At 45.0% G+C, this 19,778-nt stretch overlaps 2 protein-coding genes across 3 annotated transcripts; one reads left to right on the top strand and one right to left on the bottom strand.

Moving 5' to 3' along the window:
* The first annotated feature begins 7 nt into the window (after positions 1–7).
* Positions 8–2,949, top strand: CCDC87 (coiled-coil domain containing 87). Its single transcript, XM_048515159.1, has one exon. The coding sequence runs from the start codon at positions 149–151 to the stop codon at positions 2,744–2,746; it is 2,598 nt and encodes an 865-aa protein (XP_048371116.1). The 5' UTR covers positions 8–148; the 3' UTR covers positions 2,747–2,949.
* A 2,918-nt stretch (positions 2,950–5,867) lies between these two features.
* Positions 5,868–17,994, bottom strand: RBM4B (RNA binding motif protein 4B). Of its 2 annotated transcripts, XM_048515186.1 has the most exons (4): positions 17,839–17,994; positions 15,029–15,454; positions 9,405–10,074; positions 5,868–6,443 (listed from the first exon to the last, which is right to left on the bottom strand). In XM_048515186.1, exons 2-3 carry the CDS (start codon positions 15,438–15,440, stop codon positions 9,413–9,415), a joined length of 1,074 nt encoding a protein of 357 aa, XP_048371143.1. In that variant the 5' UTR covers positions 15,441–15,454; positions 17,839–17,994; the 3' UTR covers positions 5,868–6,443; positions 9,405–9,412. The 2 variants fall into 2 exon arrangements, with proteins under 2 accessions (XP_048371143.1, XP_048371152.1); XM_048515195.1 differs by lacking the exon at positions 9,405–10,074.
* Positions 17,995–19,778: the final 1,784 nt, after the last annotated feature.

Raw genomic sequence — 19,778 nt, 5'->3', positions numbered from 1 at the left:
GATCGTTCTCGTTGGTACATTACAGGGACAGGAAGAACGTCACGCGCCGAGCTTTCTGCACGGAAGTGAGCTTGCTTAGCCTTGTGCGAAGCACGGTTGCTATGGCTACTGCTCTATCCATTGGTAATCGCTGATATCCTTCGGTGTTATGGCGACTTCGCACGCCCTTACAGACCGTGGGCTGTACGCCCTGGAGGACACGGTACAGGCAACCCAGAAGATGCATAGCCAATACCAGCGCATCTTGGCCCCATTGTCCCTCTTCCCTGCTACCCATAGTCGTCGAAGGGCCCCAATTCTGAAACAGACTTCCTCGTGTATTCCTGGACAGAAGTCCGGTTTGCCCCTCTCCCTGGCAGCCCTCACACAGCTGGTTAAAGGGCGTATGGAGCTAGGGCCACAGTGGGAGAACATCTGCCTCCGGGCACAGAAAGTCTTCCAGGAGATCATCCTGGCTGAAGTGAAGTGCATCTGGAAGGATGCCCAGCATTCCTTGTATGACCCAGCCTTCAGTCCACAGATGAACCGGGAGATCTACCAGAACCTGGTGGCCTACATTGGCTTAGTATGCCAGCATCTCTTCCTTCACTACCTGTCCCTCATGCAACGTTGCCAAGCCCTGGGTGTCTTCACTGACTGTGCCAACATCACCCGCTTTTCTGCCCAGCTCTCGCTGGACTGCTCCACTTTCCTCAAAGTGTCTGCAGTCCGGCATCGCTTAGTGATGGAAATGAAGACTCCACAAACCCGCCTTTTTGAGCAAGCGAGGAGGACTGCTTGCAAAATTTCTCCACTTCGCCCATCGGGGTCCCGCTTGGGCTTTACCATAAGCTATTTCATCAGGCTCATTAGACCTCATCTGCCAACACTGAGACAGAAGATAGCAAAAGACATAAAGGAATTGGAGGATTTACCTTCATTGGATTTAAGAAAATTGCAGCATTTGCTGCCAGTGAGGAGGCCTCCTACTCCCATTGGACAAATGACATGTACTGCAGTTACAACACCTTGTCCATCTACCCCTGGCCCAGCAGCTCAGTCTGTTTCTTTTGCCAAGAGGAGCAAATCACTGCCCAACATGCGAGTTGGGCGGCTTTTAGCAGATGAACTTGGAATTCATTTAGTTAGACGCCCCCTCACTCCTGATCTGCCTGTCCACTTTGCGGAGTCTACAGAAGATGGTGAAGTCAAAGTGTCAAAAAACCTAGCTGAGGACCTCCGGAGACTGGTACAAGGTTCCATCCTGAAAAGCAATCAACAGAGAGCTGAACTGGATGAGAATTCAGAGCTTCCTCCCCTCATTAAAGCCCTGACATGGCGCAAGTCTAATGAAGTACACTGCGAGCAGCTCCAGAGGAAACTTTGTTCCCTGCAGCAGGAACAAGATAGTGAGATGCAACAGAGAGAGACCATTATTTCTGCTCCAGCCAGTCATCCTCAAGCTGCCACCATGGATCTTGCAGTTCACAACAGGATGGTGGTGAAGGCAGCAGATTTACAAGTATCTGAAAGAACTTATCTTGAAACCGTGACCCTGGACAAACACACAGCAGTATACAATCACCTCTTGGGGGAGATAGACATTGCTACTGTCAAGGCTTTGGATTCAAATCTTTCCATTGGGGAAGACATCAAGAAGATATACATGGAACTGATGAGTACCATCTCCCAAAACCATCAGAAGTTTGATGTAGGATCCTTGATAGAACCCCCTGCAGCTGACATAGAACTATCTGCCTGCTTTGCTTCCTCCACCCTGACTAGGAGAAAAGGTGAGCAAGTCATTAATAAAGAGCTAAGTAAAATCCTGCCAGCTGGACCATTCATCCTTGAAGTAGTATCAGACTCACTCACAACTCCAAATCTACCTATCAAAAAGTCCTTTTCTAAAAAAATGCGTGCTTCTTGGCTCAAATGGTGGAAAACTACCTTCAACACTGACGATTACCTGAAATATATTAGTATAAAGGACTCCAACTATTTACAAGTGATATTTCATCTCTATAATGATGACGCAGGAGAGGAGGAGGAGGAGGAGGAAGAGCAGGAAGTGCGTCCCATACGCGATAAGCGTGAATGGGAAAAACAGGAGGCAGTGAAAATACAGGAGAGAAAGAAAGCTGTGCTGCTACAGGCTGAAAAGGAAGAATACCAGACTGGGGAGTGGAATTTCAACACCATCTTGTTGGGGGGGTTAGGAACTTGCATTGGCTATGACCACAAGCCTGAGGATCTCAGGGTCTTGCAGAGAAGGCTGGAAAGATTGTGGACAGTTCTACATTTCACTGAACAGGAGAGGCTGGATATGGCAATTAAATACAGTTCCCAAAGCTATTACATGCTGCTTCCAACCATGCTCAGATATTGGGAGATGGCAGCACAGTGTATCCAGGACCGGGAGCTCTTGCTATCCGAATTGGAAAACTTTGAGCAAACTGCTTCAGATCCAAACCGCTTCTTCAACAGGGCTACCAGATCCTTTGCGCTGCGAATGAAAGAATCCAGAACCAGGAGCAGCCTGTACTCTGAGCTGTCCAGCTACAACTCTGAGCTTCGTGCCATCTTGAATCACATCAAGAAGATGTTCAACGACACTGTGACCTTCAAGGGACGCCCATACTTGGAGAAGATGGAGTGGGACATAGTAGAGATGCTGTACTGGCTGCAACAGGAGCGGCGTGCTAGCAGCCTGAAGCAAGCAGTCCAGAGAGGCAGGGGGCAGTGGAAGCTCCCCCCTCTTACTTAGATTGCCATCGTTGCCTAGTTTGTTGTCCATCTGTGATCCACCAAGAGACTATTTCAGAACATTTCTGTACACATGCCAATGTCATTCATAAATTTTCCAGAGAGTTTCTCTTCAGTTGGGTGAGTGAAAGGCTTTATCAGTAGCAGAACCTGGAGGCAGCCCCAAGCAACGTTAATGTAATAAAATTATTTTTAATCAAATATCATTAATTAGTCCATATTCTTCATTGTCACAGGGAGGGAACAGAATCAGCTTGCAGAGGTCTGCAACCTGCAGCTCTCCAGATGTTAGTGGACTACAATTCCCATCAGCCCCTACCAGCATGGCCAGTTGGCAGAGGCTGATGGAAATTGTAGTCCAGGAGAATCTGGAGAGCTGCAGGTTGCAGACCCCAGAGGGATTAAAAGAGGATAAATTGTGCAGGAGGCAGAGGATGGATTCAGACAACTAATCACAACTTAACATGGAAATTGAACATTGCAATGTAAGAGCATAGCTTGCCTTTACCTGGCTCACTCCACATTCTAAAAGAATTCCTGCAGCTATGTGTAAAGTTTCTTGAAGTTAATGTTAAAAGTACTAGTAGCATCTTTGAAAGTCCCTATGGTTGTAATGTTCACAGTCCATATCAGGCCAGCTGAACCTCTAAACTTCTAGGTTGCTATTGGTATTGCCATTATCACACAGTAGCAATTAATTACACACTATTACAGGAAAATAATCCCAAAGATATTGGAGAAATGAGTTATGTGGGAACACTAATGCAGGAATCACTAGCATGGGACTAAATATGTAAATTGTGGCAATATGTGTGTCTTTGAAAAACAAGTTTCTGGCTATGCCAGCAGGGGCTGATGGGAACTGTAGTCCACAAACATCTGAAGCACCAGATAGACCACGGGTCAGTAACCTTGACAGGTCAGTTTAGGGCAAACAGCTCACACTGCACCCTCCAGCTACAAAATATTTCTGTTATTGCCATTATTACAATTCCAGCACCCTCCACATATCCCCTTTTGGTTTCTTATCCTTCAGTGTTAGCCAACATACACAGAATCAGAGTTTCAGGCCAAAGAATAGCGAGTCATCTCGCATGGATGGATCCCCCCATCCAGAGGATGTAGAATTTACAGAATTATAGAATTGGGGCCATACAGACCATCTAGTGCAACCCCCTGCTCAATGCACATTTAGGCAAAGAACATCCGTGACTAGTGTTCATCCAGCCGCTGCTTGAAGACTGCCAGTGATTGAAAGGGGGGGGGGGGGAGAGATCACCACTTTCCTAGGCAGCCAAGTCTATTGCTGAACTACTCTTGTCGTGAAAAATTTGTCCTTATGTCCATCCGGTACATTCCCATCTGTAATATATATCCATTATTGTGAATCCTATCCTCTGCTGCCAACAGGAAGAGCCCCCTACCCTTCTCTTAAGTGACAGCCTTTCAATTAGTTCAAGAGAGCAATCATTATGTCCCCCATTCACTCTTTTCCACACCAAACATTCCCAAATCCCTCAGCCTAGGGATTGGTCCCGAGGCCCCTGATCACCCTTGTCGCTGTCCTCTGCACCCATTGTATTCTGTCCACATCCGTCATAAAGTAAGGTCTCCAGAACTGCTCCATACTCCAGGTGTAACCTGACCTTTGCAGTGTATAGCAGGATTATGACATCTTGTAATTTGGATGTTTATGCCCCTGTTGATACACTAGAAAACCTTTTGTAAAAATACTGGAAGGTATCAGGGCTGCAACCAAGTCCCATGGCACCCCAGTTGGCCACTCCCACAAATCAGACAAAATACCATAAGCAACTACTCTTTGGGTGCAGTTCTCCAACATGTTTCATATCAACTTATTGACAGACTTGTCCAAAGTGCTCCAGCTTAACTATCATGACAGCCTATCAAAAACTTACTGGAATCAAGGTAAACAATGCTGGCAGTATCCCCACGCTTAAGGAAGGAAATGAGGTTGATCTAGCAGGACCTGTGTTAGTGTCCCTGGACCCCCAAGTTGTCTTTCAGATGCTTGCAGATCAACCCCTTTAAAATCTACTCCAATATCTTCTATTGGACAGAGGTCAGGCTGACTGACCTGTAGTTACCTGGGTCATCCTTTAAAAAAAAAGATTAGAACATCTTCCTGTTTTGTGGCTCATCTCCAAGAAAGACCCCAGATGGAGTCTATCTTCAGTCTTAGAGTGAAAATGGTTATAATAACAACAATGTGCAATCAAGTTGAAATGACTCTTGGTGACCCCAGGACCATTTGGTTTTCAAGGGACAAGACAAATACATGCTGATCTTGAGGGCCAGAAGTCCAGGAAAGTTATGACTACAAAATAATTCCAGTACGTGGCTTCACTATGACAGTGATTCTTCACAGCTGTGATCAAGCAGGTCGAAGGGGAAGAATCCCACATGGAAAAGGAATGCCAACAGCCTTCCCTGACATTATTTTGTAAGCTTAGTCTTAACCATATATCTGGTCCAGGCACCAACGCACATTTTTACTCCTTTAAAAACTCAAGAGGTACACACTTGCCCAATAACCATAAAGCCACTCTTGGGATATTATGCAAGCCAAGTGCAATTTGCCTGCAATCTATGCACATTTAGGTAAAGAACCTGAAAGGAAAGCAAGAATGGGTGCACAACTGCTCAGTGGCAGTGTTTCAATTCGACACTGCCTAGATCTCTTACCATTAAATTCAGTTAGTTTATAGGTAAGAAACACAGCATCAGGCCTGAGCCTCCAACCTGGACAAATAATCTAAAGGTCTTCCATTATGTCAAGGAAAACATACATCTCTCTAAGGCTCAGTGAAAACAGGCAGCTGAATTTTCTGGCACTTTTGAGATCCCATGATGATGAAGGTGAACTCCAAGGTGAAATTAAACTACTCAGCCTTTCAGGTGAAAAGAAGCAATATTTAACAACCGACTCTGCATGGAACTGACTCTGCATGGAACTGAACTTAAGGTTAGCAGCAGGACTGACATAAATAGCGGAGAGTGCTTCTAACATACGAAGAGGGTACTGATAGAACACTGAATCAGAAGGTCTGCAAATAGCTTAAGTTTTCCTCTTGGGTACTTAAAATAAAGACACACATATCTATCTGTTACAAGTGTTTTATTTTACTGCAGGAAAAAAGTGTCAAATATCAAAGGACAAAAGTTACAGGTTAATATCAATAAAAGAGGAGGATTCCACAGGAGGGACCAAACGCAGGATAACACAAAGCGTGATGATGACTTCTTGTAGTAAAAAAAGAGCGGATTATTCATTTTCAAAAATAAGCCTATTCTGAGAGGAGGGGGAGAGCTACAAAACGAGCTGGGGGAAAAGACAGTGGCTTGAACCAGGCTCTGGAAAGAAAAGACCACCCACTCTACCAGTACCACCCAGCCTGAGCTTGGAGAGCAAGTCCAGGCACGAGTCAAGGACTAGCAAAAGACAGTCACCTCTCCAGACAGGAAGGTGCAGTGTCAGCCAAAGTAACATCTCCCTCACTCCAAGCAACTCCCCGGAAAGTAAAAACAAAAAAGGTACTTGTCACTAAGCTTCAAAAAGAGACAAAATGTCCATTAATGACATCATGCTAAACAGAAATGGTCACATCGTGAAGCCTGGTACTGTTTTGCCACGGACGTACCACAGGAACCCGACATCCAGCCCTCAAATAGCCTACCTGAAAAATAAAAGACAGAATTCATTTCAAGGCTCAGATAAACCTCTGCTTTGAGAAAGCCCCAGAGGCACTGTCAGCACAAAGACCTTAACTTCTAAGTATAGTACACATCCATCCACTCTTGTGAAAGGTGAGAGGGGGTGTACATGTGTGTACGGCTGGTAAGAGAAACACTTCCTTGCAATATAACTTCTACATCCATTTCAAGTGACTCCTAGAGCATCACTTCAGCACAAGGTCACATGAAGCTGTGAATCTGTGCTACATCAAGACTGTCCCTGCACTCTAAACTCTCTCTACTCCTGGTGCTCATTTCCCCAGGTTTTTTGGTACTGGCCTCAGTATTAATAAGGCTATAATGTGGCTCCCCCTCTTCCTGTCATGATTGATATCATGTGATTTCCTGTCACATGCTTGCAACTCGGTTGAGTCTAGAACAATTTAAGACCACTACTCAACATCACTGTTTCAGAACCATTTGAACCACTACCATTATCTCTCAAGAAGCATCTTGTTTCTTAGCTTCGTGCCACAAGGAAACAGCAGCAGTTCAAAGGCATCATTTTCCTGTTAAAAACTGGAATATTTTGTATTAAATACAGTGAGAATCCTCAGGTCACAACCTGCCCATTTACAGAAAGTCCTCAGGAATCATTGCCAGTATTAGATTATTTCTACATATCCTGAAAAGTAAGCAAAGGGTTAAGCGTTCGACAAATTGCAGCTGACAGAGGGAAATTCTGTGGCAGTTGCTTCACATTTGGCCACACGACTTACGTTCACATTCACAACCATTCTCTGATGTGCAACAAGAGGCCAGTAACTGGCACTGTCTCTAGTATTTCCTAGCCCGCTTTTTCAGAACGCCTTAAATGGAAATGCCCAGGGACTGAACCTAAACTCTTCTACCCATTTACCCTGTGCTTGGGTACTGAGTTACAGCCCTTGTCAGTGACAGCAGCCCTCTCATTGCCACCCTTCCATATGACTGTTCAGGGACCAATCAAGAAAGCCCCTGAGGAGTCTTGGGTATTCCACCACTCACCAGGGACAGTACAAGCCCCAAAGCCAAGAAAGGGCAGTACTTACTGTCATTTCAATAAGCTGAAAGCAAAAGAACACCTGATGGGACGTCAGAAGACAATACAATGTGAATCGAAGACCCTACAAGGCCCTTTGAACTACACACAATGCTGCCTCCCTGTGACTAGATGAATGCCAAGTTCATGTATACAGTGTCAGGGGTTGCGGTGGGAAACTCAGCCAAGAGAATTTTTAGGATGGGAAATATGGGATAATTAGGGAATTCCATGGTTGAATCTCCACTCAGCCATGGACACTCACTGGGTGACCTAGTCACGCTCTCTCTCTTAAGAAACTAAGGACTGCTGTGGTGAGGAGAAATGGAACAGAGGAGAACAATGCTGTAGTGACACTGGGACCCGGTGGAGAGAAAAGTGAGGTATAACTGTCAAATAAATAAAAATGGGAATTATTATATACATTTATGGGTGTAGCCCAGGGGTCTGCAACCTGCAGCTCTCCAGATGTTCATGGACTACAATTCCCATCAGCCCCTGCCACCATGGCCAATTGGGGTGATGGGAATTGTAGTCCGTAAACATCTGGAGAGCCACAGGTTGCAGACCCCTGGTGTAGCCCATTCAGAATGCTGTGCAGTTCTGATTCTACCCTCATTGAGAACATATTGTGGTACAGGAAAGAACACAGAAAGGACAGTTGTTGATTGCTGAGCTGCTGCATCTTCACTACAATAACCAAAAAGTTTTGGGGTAGAAGGTTTTATTAAATTCTAATTAATCTTTATCTTATATTTGGTGTTGCGAGCCACCCTCAGCCGGGCACTGGCTGGAAAAGGGCAGGATACAAATCAAACAAACAAAACAGGACCCATGGGGTATACAAAAGTAGTTTTTGAAATTATGAACAGTGTGATTATTTTTCCCCACCTCTCCTCATTCTAGCTGTTGAAGTCACCCTCTGGAATTAATTGGCAGGAAACCACTGGTGTGGAATTTGTTGCCAGAAGACATGCTTATAGCCACCGACTTTAAAAGGAGATGACACAAATTCTTGGAGAAGACTTCCAGCCTGTTAGCCAGGACTGCTAACTGGAAATTTTTGTGAAACAAGGTATGGTATCACTCACTGGGTGAACAGACATCAACCGGGAAGACCTGTTGCCTGAGGTTCAGCATTCTGTTTACAACTGACCCGACAGATCTCAACCTCATACAGGACAGAAACACTTGTGTAGTGAACAGAAAATGGCACCTTAAACAGATTGCCCCTTCTGGAAATGCAGGGGGCTTCTGTGAATAAACAACTCAGAATTCTAAGGGCTCAGTCTAAGGTTCCCTCCTATATGCCAACGACCTTGCTTCTAAATCCACAGTGGTATTATTCAAGGATTGAGTCTGGTCTTGATAATCAGGTAGCTGCTGGCATTTGTCCCAGACTCAATTGTACATGCTTAAGTCTGTATGCAGAGAGGTGGGCAGAGGAGAACTGACAGCCTTATAAATAAACAGTCAAAGTATTGGCAACCAAAGGGGAAGCAGAGGTGCTTGGAGAGGGGATGGTTAACAAGATTAGCCTAGGAACAGGACTTTATATGGATATAGCCTATTTCCCCATGGGAAAAATCTCTGAAGTCTCTGCTACTTTTTACCCCGCCAATCTCCCAAGGGACTCGAGGTGGCTGAGAGCCTCCTTTCTTGCTTGACTAACACTGGTTGAGACCACACCTCTCATTAAGCAGCAATGCTTACTCAAGATGTCCTAAAGCCCTATACCTCTAGTGCTGTTCACAGTTCCAACATCCAGTACCTGGCAGATACCAGAAGGTCGCACACAAAGCCGTCCACCTCCCCATCTGTCGCCAACCACACTAATACTCCACCCCCCTCTTCCAAGCTACACGAGAAAAAACGCTCTCACCTCCAGAATCAAAACGCAGTGTATCGCAACCTTTCCGCGTACGCATCCCGCCCGAACCGCTGGACATCGTAGAGGGAGGATCGCGGGACGGGAGACAGCTGAACACGCTCGTATCCATACACGTCTCCAACGGTGGAAGCCGCAGCTGCCGAGCGACGCAGGGGACTTCTATCCCGGGTATAAAAGGAGGAAGACGCGGCTGCAGCAGCGGCAGCTACCGCCGCTGCAGTTCCCGAGGTAGGCAGCAAGGCCCTGTCGTAAGGGTCTAAGGTGGTAGAAAGGCGATTGGCCATGGCTGCGGCCGCGGTGGCTTGTGCTTGCGAGTACTGGGCGTACTGGGAATACTGGACCATGGTGTGCTCCGCATATGTTTCGTATGCAGAAGCCCCGTATGCGGCGGACCTCGCGCGGTACCGTTTATAGTAGTCCACCATTCCATAAGGGTCATCATAATACATGGCCTCCCCATAGCCCGCGGGGTAGGGGGTGCGCACTGCTCCATATTGCTCGCTATAAGTTTCGGTCAGCTCAGGCACTTGCCCCGTGCGATCTACTGGGCACTCTTTAGACCAGTGACCCTCCTTCCCACACCGGTAGCAGCCACTCTTGTCTCCCATCCCGGGCGCAGTCCTGAGCCGGCTGGTGGACAACTGCACGCGCATTCGTTTGCCTTGAAGAAACAGACGCAAGAAGGGCAGCTATAAAGATTGGTTAAAAACAGTTCAAAGCAAAAGCACAGCAGGTCAAGAATTAAAAGGGAACAACTAACCTGCCCACCCACCAAAGCTACTACCATAAGAGGCAATCAAACCATCTCTGGGCCCTGTTGTTTCTAGAAGGAGGAAGGGTGGTCTCCCATCTCTTCTGGCTTGGAATGGTCGGTAAGTTGCTCAGGAAGCAAAACAGTCAACAGCTGGTAATTCCAGTAACAGATTACGAGGGGTGGGAAAAATCCAAGTTCCTGCCTGCTTTCTGTGGTGAAAGATTTCATTCAGCGCCTGAAGCTCTGATTCTAACCATTAAGATTGGACATTTAGTATCCTGCCTGAACTACTCACGGAGGCTGATTTGCTTCATGGGGCTGTTTTTAACTCCCAGTGAGGTACTCAAGGCACCCATAACATTCCAGAAAATTACAACTGCCACTATTTTGTAAACCTTGAAAGATTTCTGGTTGCTGATTCCACATCCTAACAAGAATTGTAAAACTTGTACCAGGCTAAATAAACACTGCACCATTTCTGTGTCAATACTGAAATACAAGACCCATCGTTTCTTTTTGAAATTCATATTAAACCACATAGAACAGGAAGTGAACAATGACTTAGGGTTCCTAACATACGTTACAATATATACTATTGAGGATGTGGGTTGTTTAAGTTTAGTGACCACTGAAGAATGCCAAAGTGGCCGAAATGTGCCTGTTCTTTTGAGTTTTACTGTGAATCCTGTTTCAGCAACTGTGCATGTTTTTCTAAATCTCATCCAGACTTTTATTATTTATTTTCTGTAAATTAATTTCCCACCCATCACTAAAGTCTCTGGGTGGTAAACAGTCCCCTGGACTTAGGACCGCAGTTATTTTAATGAAGCTTATTTTTCTGGGCTGTTGGTTTTAATAATCAAAGGTCCACATTGAATAAATATATTAATTTTATTATCTATTTTTGTTGTCTTGACCTCTTAGGCTTCACAGAAATGAAGACAATCTATGTTGAAGGTTCTCGAACTTCGAATAGAGCAACTTCTTGCAATCCCATCCCTCTCCCAGACCGCAATACTCTTGACCTACTTCTCTTTTCCATTCTCCAGTTCTCTTACAGATGAAACCTAATGCAGTGACTTAAATATATCTTCAGTTCAAGGAGATCTCACAGGATTTGGCTTCCTAAGCTGTGGAGATGCAGTCATTCCTCACTTCTTGTCCCAGCTTTATCCTCCCACAGACAGACAACAAATTTCACACTTAACTGACAGAAATCCTTCAGAACTCTGTATGAGCCTGATAACTAAATGGCCTGTACGGAAATATATATTGATGGGTTAAGAGAAGACTGCAAATGCATCCCCAAAGGTCACACGCTACGAAATCTGCAAAAACTACCCACCCTCAGAGACAGCAGCTAAAATAATATGCACTACACATGAATCCCAAACACAAGGGTGCCCGCGTTTTTCCAAGCTTCTGCATCTTTTGTCTGAAATGGACATCACACTTCATCCTGGTGTTTACAAGGGTTAACATGTTATGCTTTATAAAGAGAAATAATAGGCAAGCAGCCTGATCTATCTCCAGTCTCCCTTAGTATCCTCAGTCTATGGACTGAACAGGTGGAAAACCTTTTATTTCAGCAAGTAGCAGACATGTCACATGCTTCAAACCTCACCCGCCTGCGTTTTTAACTTCAATCTTGCACCCTTCCACCCCCTTTTTACTCACCTGTTGCTGATCCTGTCCAGAAGCATGGTAACAAGAAACCCCACGGTTTTGACCAGAAGACAGACAGGAAGATAACTTTCTTGACCGCTAGGCTTTCTAGGCATGGCTCAGAAGTTATCCTTGCTCCTGGGGAGCAACCCCTAGAGAACTCAAAGGGGAAGCAGGCTTTCAACAGAGAATATCTGGCTTAGCCTCCCATATCTTCCGCCCCACCCATGTGCTTTCATCCAGTGGATCAAGATGCACTGAAGATTCCATAATCTAGAATAAAAGTTAGACCTGTTCTGATGACTTCTGACACACCCCTATTTGGTACTCCAGGAATTAAGCTGCACCATGGCTACTGGGCTGTAGTTCCTATATCCCTGTTACTCTTGCTTCTCATAGAGTGAAGTTTATTCTCTACCATACTTTATCCTACATAGGAAGACCACTTGCTGTGCCTTTAAGAAATGCATACAGAGCATGTCAGCAAGTGCTGGTTTTCTAGCGCCTACAGGAAAAGCTGTGCCTGACAAAATTCCTTCTATATAGTTCACGTTTATATGTGATTACCTGGAATACATATATCCATCACTGAAAAATGACAGATCAAACGCTCATAAAGTAGCCTGTGGGGAAGTTTCCTAACCTACACTTGCATGAAAAATATTTTTTCTATGGGAGGGACAGATTGCTTGCAGACAGATGCTTAAGGCAACGATCCTCAGCGGCCCATCACCAGGGTCACCAGGAGAAGGCTTAGATGTTCGGCCCTTATTTATTTATTATACTTATATATCGCCCTCCCCAAAGGCTCCCCGATTTGCTCCATCCACTTAAAACAGTTGTTTACAAAAGCTCAAGGGCAGAGACTTTTAAGTACTTAAGGCGAGTTGTGTTTACTTGCTGATATAGCTTAACAAAGCTACCCTCTAGAGATCCAGCAACAACTGTTATTGGTCCAGCACTCCTTGGCAAGTTGAGTGACATATTGATGGAACAGAGAAACATGCCCAGGGTGTAAAGTGTAAGTATCAGCAGCCAGATACTGGCTATACAGTGTCATTACGCCATAACTCAAGAGCATGCACATTCAACTCTTTATATTCCACAAATGATATAACCCCCCAACCCCCACAACATATCAGTACTGCCTGGAACACTCTCCAAGAGGGATTTGCTTAAGAGAGACTGAAACGAATAAGTATGCATTCAGCCTAAGCCTACCTGTACTAAGATGCTCACTAATAGAAAAACAATTCTCCTCCCAACACAACACACTCAGGCCCCTCACTCCCCATGAGCCAACACTCCACCCACCCTTCAGTTCATATGATTTACATTTCAGACAACACCTATATACTCTACATGATCATCGTTAAAAATACCTGTCCATTTAAAATGCTGCTTCTGACCCACTATTGTGGCATACTGTACAGTCTAACCATCAAGATAAGCTATTGCGCAGCTTGTCAGTAATCCTGACCCCCAAATGTCTGATGCTGAGCCTCCTTCAAGAGACTGCCACAACATTTCACACTAAGGGTACCAACTCTGAGCTGAGGCAACATATTGCCATTAGTAGCATTGGAAATTTTTAATACCATAAAAAAAAACATGAGCATACAGAAGTTAAAAATTAACTCCTCCCTGCCTGTAAGCTGCCAGACTTGCTTTAATGTCTTGGATGCACTAGACATTCTAAATGCTTAATAAGAGCACAGAGATTTCTAACAGTTCAGCTTTTGCAAGAGAAGTAAAAGGTCAGCTTCACTAAAAAAACTCAAGTAGGACCTTAGGGTGGGTGGGAGGAGACTGAAACACAGCAACTGAAGGCTGAAAAGCCAACTGGGAACAGGTAGATATACTGAACCTAAAAACCAAGTCACTGATAGGAGACAAGTTCTGACCTACAGCTCAAGAAGCTCATACCTCATGATGAAGAAGAGTGGGATTTATATCCCCCCTCTCTCTCCTGTAAGGAGACTCAAAGGGACTTACAAAGTCCTTTCCCTTCCCACCTCTCAACAAACATCCTGTGAAGTAGAAGGGGCTGAGAGCTCAGAACTGTGACTAGCCCAAGGTCACCCAGCTGGTGTCTGTTGGAGTGCACAGGCTAATCTGAATTCCCCAGATAAGCCTCCACAGCTCAAGCGGGGAATCAAACCCCGTTCCTCCAGATTAGAGTACACCTGCTCTTAACCACTACACCACTGCTGCTGAAAGTTAGGAATGAATAAAAAGGAACTTCCTGTTTGTGGGAAACAACCTGCAAGGATATCTGTTAAGATGCCTGGGTTACACGAAGCCAAAAAGGGAAGCAGGCACAACTGAGAATAGACTGGAGATTCTTGAACACAAGCATTTCTTCCCTCACTGCTGTGCCAAACTCAACACACACAAAAACCTAATAGTTTTTCTGAACAGCCTGTATCCAAAGCTTGGTATGGGGTTTTTTTGGTTTCTTAAAAAAACTGCTCCGGGTTTCTTTATAGTGGTGCTCAACTGGCAATCCATTTCTGAGGACACATTTTAAGTCTGGACCTCTCTTGAAATTGTTGTACTACATAATTATTTTCCAAAGTATCATAGCTGTATATGCCCAATTTTTTAGAAATTGTATTAAAGTAGGCTTTCTCACAGTAGGAGCTTTCATTTATCAGAGTCTAAGTTCTCGCTGAAGAAAAAAAGCTGTCCTTTCCAAGATTCTAACATTTCTTTTCTAAACTTATTTTTATTTTTTACCCCCCCCCTTTTTCTCCTGTAGGAGATCAAAGGGGATTACAATCTCCTTCCCCTTCCCCCCTCACAACAAACACCCTATGAGGTGGGTGGGGCTGAGAGAGCTCCCTAGAGATGTGACTAGCCCAAGGTCACCCAACTGGCATGTGTTGGAGTGCACAGGCTAATCTAGTTTGCCAGATAAGCCTCCACAGCTCAAGTGGCAGAAAAGGGAATCAACTCCAGTTTTCCAAAGTGCACCTGCTCTTAACCACTATGCCACTGCTGCTCCTATAACTTATAAGCATAATCAATCAAATAACTGGTTAGAACCTAACCTAAACAAAAATGTAAATATAGCCAGTGAGATAGCAGTCCAAGATTCCTTCTTAGAAAAAGATTTACGTTTGGCTACCTCACCGAAGCAAGTGGCCACGACATTCCCTTGTGTATTCTACTATTAGCCAGACCCCTATCCCACCTTGAAACTCGGTGTTGTCAAGACCTCTGATGGCCTCAACAGCATCCTCCGCTCGCTCCATGTGCACAAAGGCATAATCCTTGACAATGTCACACTCAAGCACGGGGCCATACTCCTCAAACTTGGACCGCAGCTCCAGATTAGTACAAGAGGTACTGATGTTCCCTACATGAAGCTTGGTGGAGGCTTTGCTCTTGTTCTTACTGGCCTCCACATTGATGCAGACCCCATGCAACTTGTAGTGGTGCAGGTTGCGGATGGCATCCTCAGCGGCTGTCTTGTCCTCAATGTGCACAAAACCGTAGTTCTTGATAATGTCACACTCCAGGACCCGTCCGTACTGCTCAAAAAGGGAACGAATCTCTTGTTCTGTGGCCTCCCGGGGAAGGTTGCCTATAAAGAGTTTCACCATGGTGGCGGCTAGAGCTTGGGGGGGGGGGGGGGGGAAGAGAAGCGTTAGAATACATTTTTATGAACAACAACAAAAATATTATGAAGTCACACAAGCAGCACACTTCTGCAAAAGGATAAATGTTTTTACGTTACTGCTTCAGCTTAAGAGGCAGCCTGAACCTCAAGGTCACTCACTGAATTTCACAGACAAGCAGGGATTTTAAACCAGGGTTTGTTACATTCAAACATGCAAGATCTGTCTGCCACACCTCCTCATTGGCTCGCCAAGAAAATAAAACAAAAGTCCCAAGGCACCTTAAAGATTAAAATTTATTTTCGTGTCTTTTGTCAGAGCTCACTTCTTCAGATATGTGGAAAGAAAGAGTTCAGGTCTCTCAATAGCCTTCTGTAGAAATACAAAGTTTATTTTATAGTTTCACTTCAGAAAGTTTTGCTGTACAACATAAAATTCATGTGGATGTAGCTTTGATCATTGCTTGTTTAACTCTACCGCATTCAATGGCGGCAGATGAATTCATTTATTAAACAACTACTTTCTACAAATGGCTACAGAACTCAGAATAGATCCTTTAAAGCAACTTTTTTTAACAAATAGAAAGAATGGGTTACCATTAGAGGCTAGATTTTTGTTAAGGTGAAGAAATTCAGGACCAATGTAATATTTATTTAAATAGTCCAACACTTGTCATCCCTTTAATAAACACGTGAAACTGTAAACAGATCAGTATTAAGTGCAATGGTAATCCTGAAGGCTAAAAACATAGTTTGGCTCTAAAGCCAAAGATTTGTTTAAAGTCTGTTATAACCCTGAACTGGTATCAGATAATTTTTGTACAATTTAGAATCCTTCCTTGCAGCCAACTGTATTTCTCCTGTTCTATGTTACTTTGTTTAGCCATAGTCAAAGAGAGACTGAAATCTGATCTGTCACCATCCATTACTTATAATTATTCAATTTTAGTCCTTTAGAAGAAGAGTTGGGATTTATACCCCCCTTTCTCTCCTGAAGGAGACTCAAAGGGGTTTACAATCTCCTTGCCCTTCCCCCCTCTCAACAAACACCCTGTGAGGTGGGTGGGGCTGAGAGAGCGCCGAAAAGCTGTGACTAGCCCAAGGTCACCCAGCTGGCATGTGAGGGAGTACACAGCCTAATCTGAATTCCTCAAATAAGCCTCCACAGCTCAAGTGGCAGAGCAGGGAATCAAACCCGGTTCCTCCAGATTAGAATGCACCTGCTCTTAACCACTACACCACTGCTGCTCCTTTACACACAGAATTGCACTTGAAAGATTTATGATGGAATTCACACAAAATCGCTCTCTGCCTTAACTTTTCTTTTCTTCTATAAATAGTCCTAAAATGATTTTCTTTCCACATATTCAAAGAAATTAGTTCTGACTCATTAAAGCACACACCAAATAAATCTGTCAGCGTTTCACATATCACTGGGCTTTCTATTTGGCTACAACAGAAAGTCTACCACGCTCCAATTCTAAAGTAAAAATGGCAGAGGTACATAACTCCACCGCAATCCTGTTAACTACAGTCTCAAGCTTTTACTTGCCCCCCCCCCAAAAAAAAACAAATCACACCCTAACCATAAGGATTGGTATCTTTTCCCTTTGCTGGTCCCACTCTACTCCTTTACATTTCCCCGATTTATTTAGATTACACTACTTGCTGGAAAATCCTGATCCTTCTCTCTGTATGATAGTGGCAGCAGATTTCCTTCCACTTAACATTTATTTCCTGTACTGTATATGTTTTTTAATCAGTTTTTTACTATTGCTGTGCTGTTGTCTATGCCAATAAAGGCTTGCTGCTGCTGGTCCCACTCCTAGCGTCTTGATCTAAAGCTTATAAATTTAACACATTACGTTTCCCCGCCCCCCCGCCCCTTTATGAGAAACTTCACCTGCAGCATTTCAACATCACAGATCACCTATAATATAGTCTTGACGTAATATCACCCCCAAGACTATAATGAAATTATTTCGTAGGAGGCTCTTTAAGGGAGCCTCGGAGAAACTACATTCAATTAAGGCCGGCCTGCTTTCTCTGCATCTGCGGCCATCACGCCCATCTTCGATTATCGTTTCTCTTTCGCTGTGGAATGGAATTTCTAAGCTCCTGCGAAAGAGGCCGCTTCTAGAGCTGACGATGCTGAAGAAATATTACCTCTGGCAACAAGATACCCTATGAGAGGCCTCAGACAGCCACACAGCCAGCAGGCCCCCTTCCCCTTCGAAGGGCTGGGCTATTCCCCACCCACCCCCGGCTTTCCTTCACAGGCCCCTGCTCTTTTGAGAGGCCTCGAAACGCGGGCACCAAGCGCAGCTGAACTCTCGCCCCGAACATCCACACTAAGAAAATGGCACCCTAAACCAGTCACTCACCGCCCAGGCCCTCTCAACACCAGCCAGCGACACAAAATGGCGGCCCGAGATACCGAAAAGGTTCTCCGCCTTCCCCCAACCTCTCGACCCGCAACTTGCGTCAGACCGCTGCCTCCTAATTGGTTCCCAAGAGGCCGTCCCGCCCAATGAATGGACGACGGTTAGAATGCTAGGTGTATACAACCAATCGGAACGCGCTTCAGAGTAAGATAACGGTTGGCCTAGTGTCGACAGGTGAAGGAGGGGTGGAAGTCTGGCCAATGAGGTTGAAGCCCTTGCCCTCTTATCGCCTTCGATTTACACTAATCCCGCCTCTTTCTGTTTTGTCAACGACCCTTCCATAGTGACGTCAGGAAACGAGACTGTACCATGTTTGAGCGGGCGGGGATGATGTCTAAAGGACAATAGGCCATTCCAGGAGTATATGGGGGTGGGGGGCAGACGGAGGCCACAGATGAAGTCATAAATAGTAAAGTGGGCTTACAGGGGGTGGACGACGGAACTTTTTTTAAGTCTCATAAATACACGAGCACATCCTAACCTCCAGAAACAGTGGGGCTGATCCTGGGCGGCCACTGTCTTAAGGGCTTGGGTTGCCATCCTCCAGGTGGAAGCTGGAGATCTCCTAGAATTAGGAGCTGTTCACACTTCATAGATAGTTTATTAATTGTTAATTTAAAACATGTATTCCCCTGTTGGAGAAAAAGGCTGCTCTGGAAGGTGGATCACATGGCACTATACCCTACAGAGGTCCCTCCCTTCCCCAAACCCCACTCCGCCGGGATTTGCCCTCAAATCTACAGGTATTTCCAAACAGAGTTGGCAGCCCTACTTAAGGTTAGAGTTGCCAACCTGCAAATGGGGGCCTGAAATTACAGTTGATCTCCAGGAGACACATATCTGTCCACTGGAGAAAATTACTGCTTTTGGAGGGTGAGGACTATCTGCATGACATTAGGCCCTGCTGAGATCTCTCCCCAGGCTCCACCCCATATATCCAGTAATTTCCCAACCTGCCGCTGCCTGAAGTCGTGTGATGGATTTTCAAAGCAAAGTCCCTCTACTCTACTGCACTATGTAAGACTGCTGCTTATATTGATCAGTATTGACACCAACCAATCTGGTGATAGCAAAGGGTTTCCCTTGGAATATTTCCACTAATGGCTGTCCACCAATCAGAGTGAAGAGTGGTTGATCATCAGTTTTTACCAGCTGACAAGGGGAAATCTCTTTTCTTGTACCTTGAACCCATTACTCTTTGTCCTGGTCTGCTAGACTCTGCTGACCCAGCCCTGTTGACCCATGCTACTGTTGTCCTTAGATTGGGCTACTTGAACACATTTTTTTTGTGGAGCTACCTGTGAAGATATCTCAGAAGCTTCAACTGGTGCAGAAGGCAGTAGTGTGACTCCTGTCTGGGGTCAGCCACTTGGAACATACAACACCATCAACTGTGTTAGCTATTATCTGGTTCCAGGCCATTTAAATGCTGGTTGTTGCCTTTAAAGCCCATTGTGAGCTAGGATTCTCGTCTATCTTGAACCTCATCCCCTGGTATACTCCCTTGCATGTTGCATTCCTCAGATAGCCTTCTCCTAGGGTTACACTCATCTGGGATGGCTAGATTCCAGTTCAGCAACACTTTAGAGACAGCAGGATTTCCATGGTATAAGCTTTTGAGAGACAAAGCTCCCTTTGACAAATCTAGCTGTTCTACTGCAGACCAACATAGTTACCCACTGAAACAATAATCTAGGATGGCCTGTTTGGCAGCAATAGTTCGGTAACTCAAATTATCTGTGGCAGGGACATTGCTCAGGAAATGCTGGCCAGTGGGCATGCACCAAATGCTTTCTGCTGGCATATTCAGGAAGCTTTACAAACTTTTCCTTTTCCAGAGGTATATGATGGAGAGATAGACTGCAACTAAGTTAATTGTG

This window comes from Sphaerodactylus townsendi, linkage group LG01, assembly GCF_021028975.2.
Source record: "Sphaerodactylus townsendi isolate TG3544 linkage group LG01, MPM_Stown_v2.3, whole genome shotgun sequence".
Taxonomy (NCBI): domain Eukaryota; kingdom Metazoa; phylum Chordata; class Lepidosauria; order Squamata; family Sphaerodactylidae; genus Sphaerodactylus; species Sphaerodactylus townsendi.
This window is presented reverse-complemented; position numbering and strand designations above follow the sequence as displayed.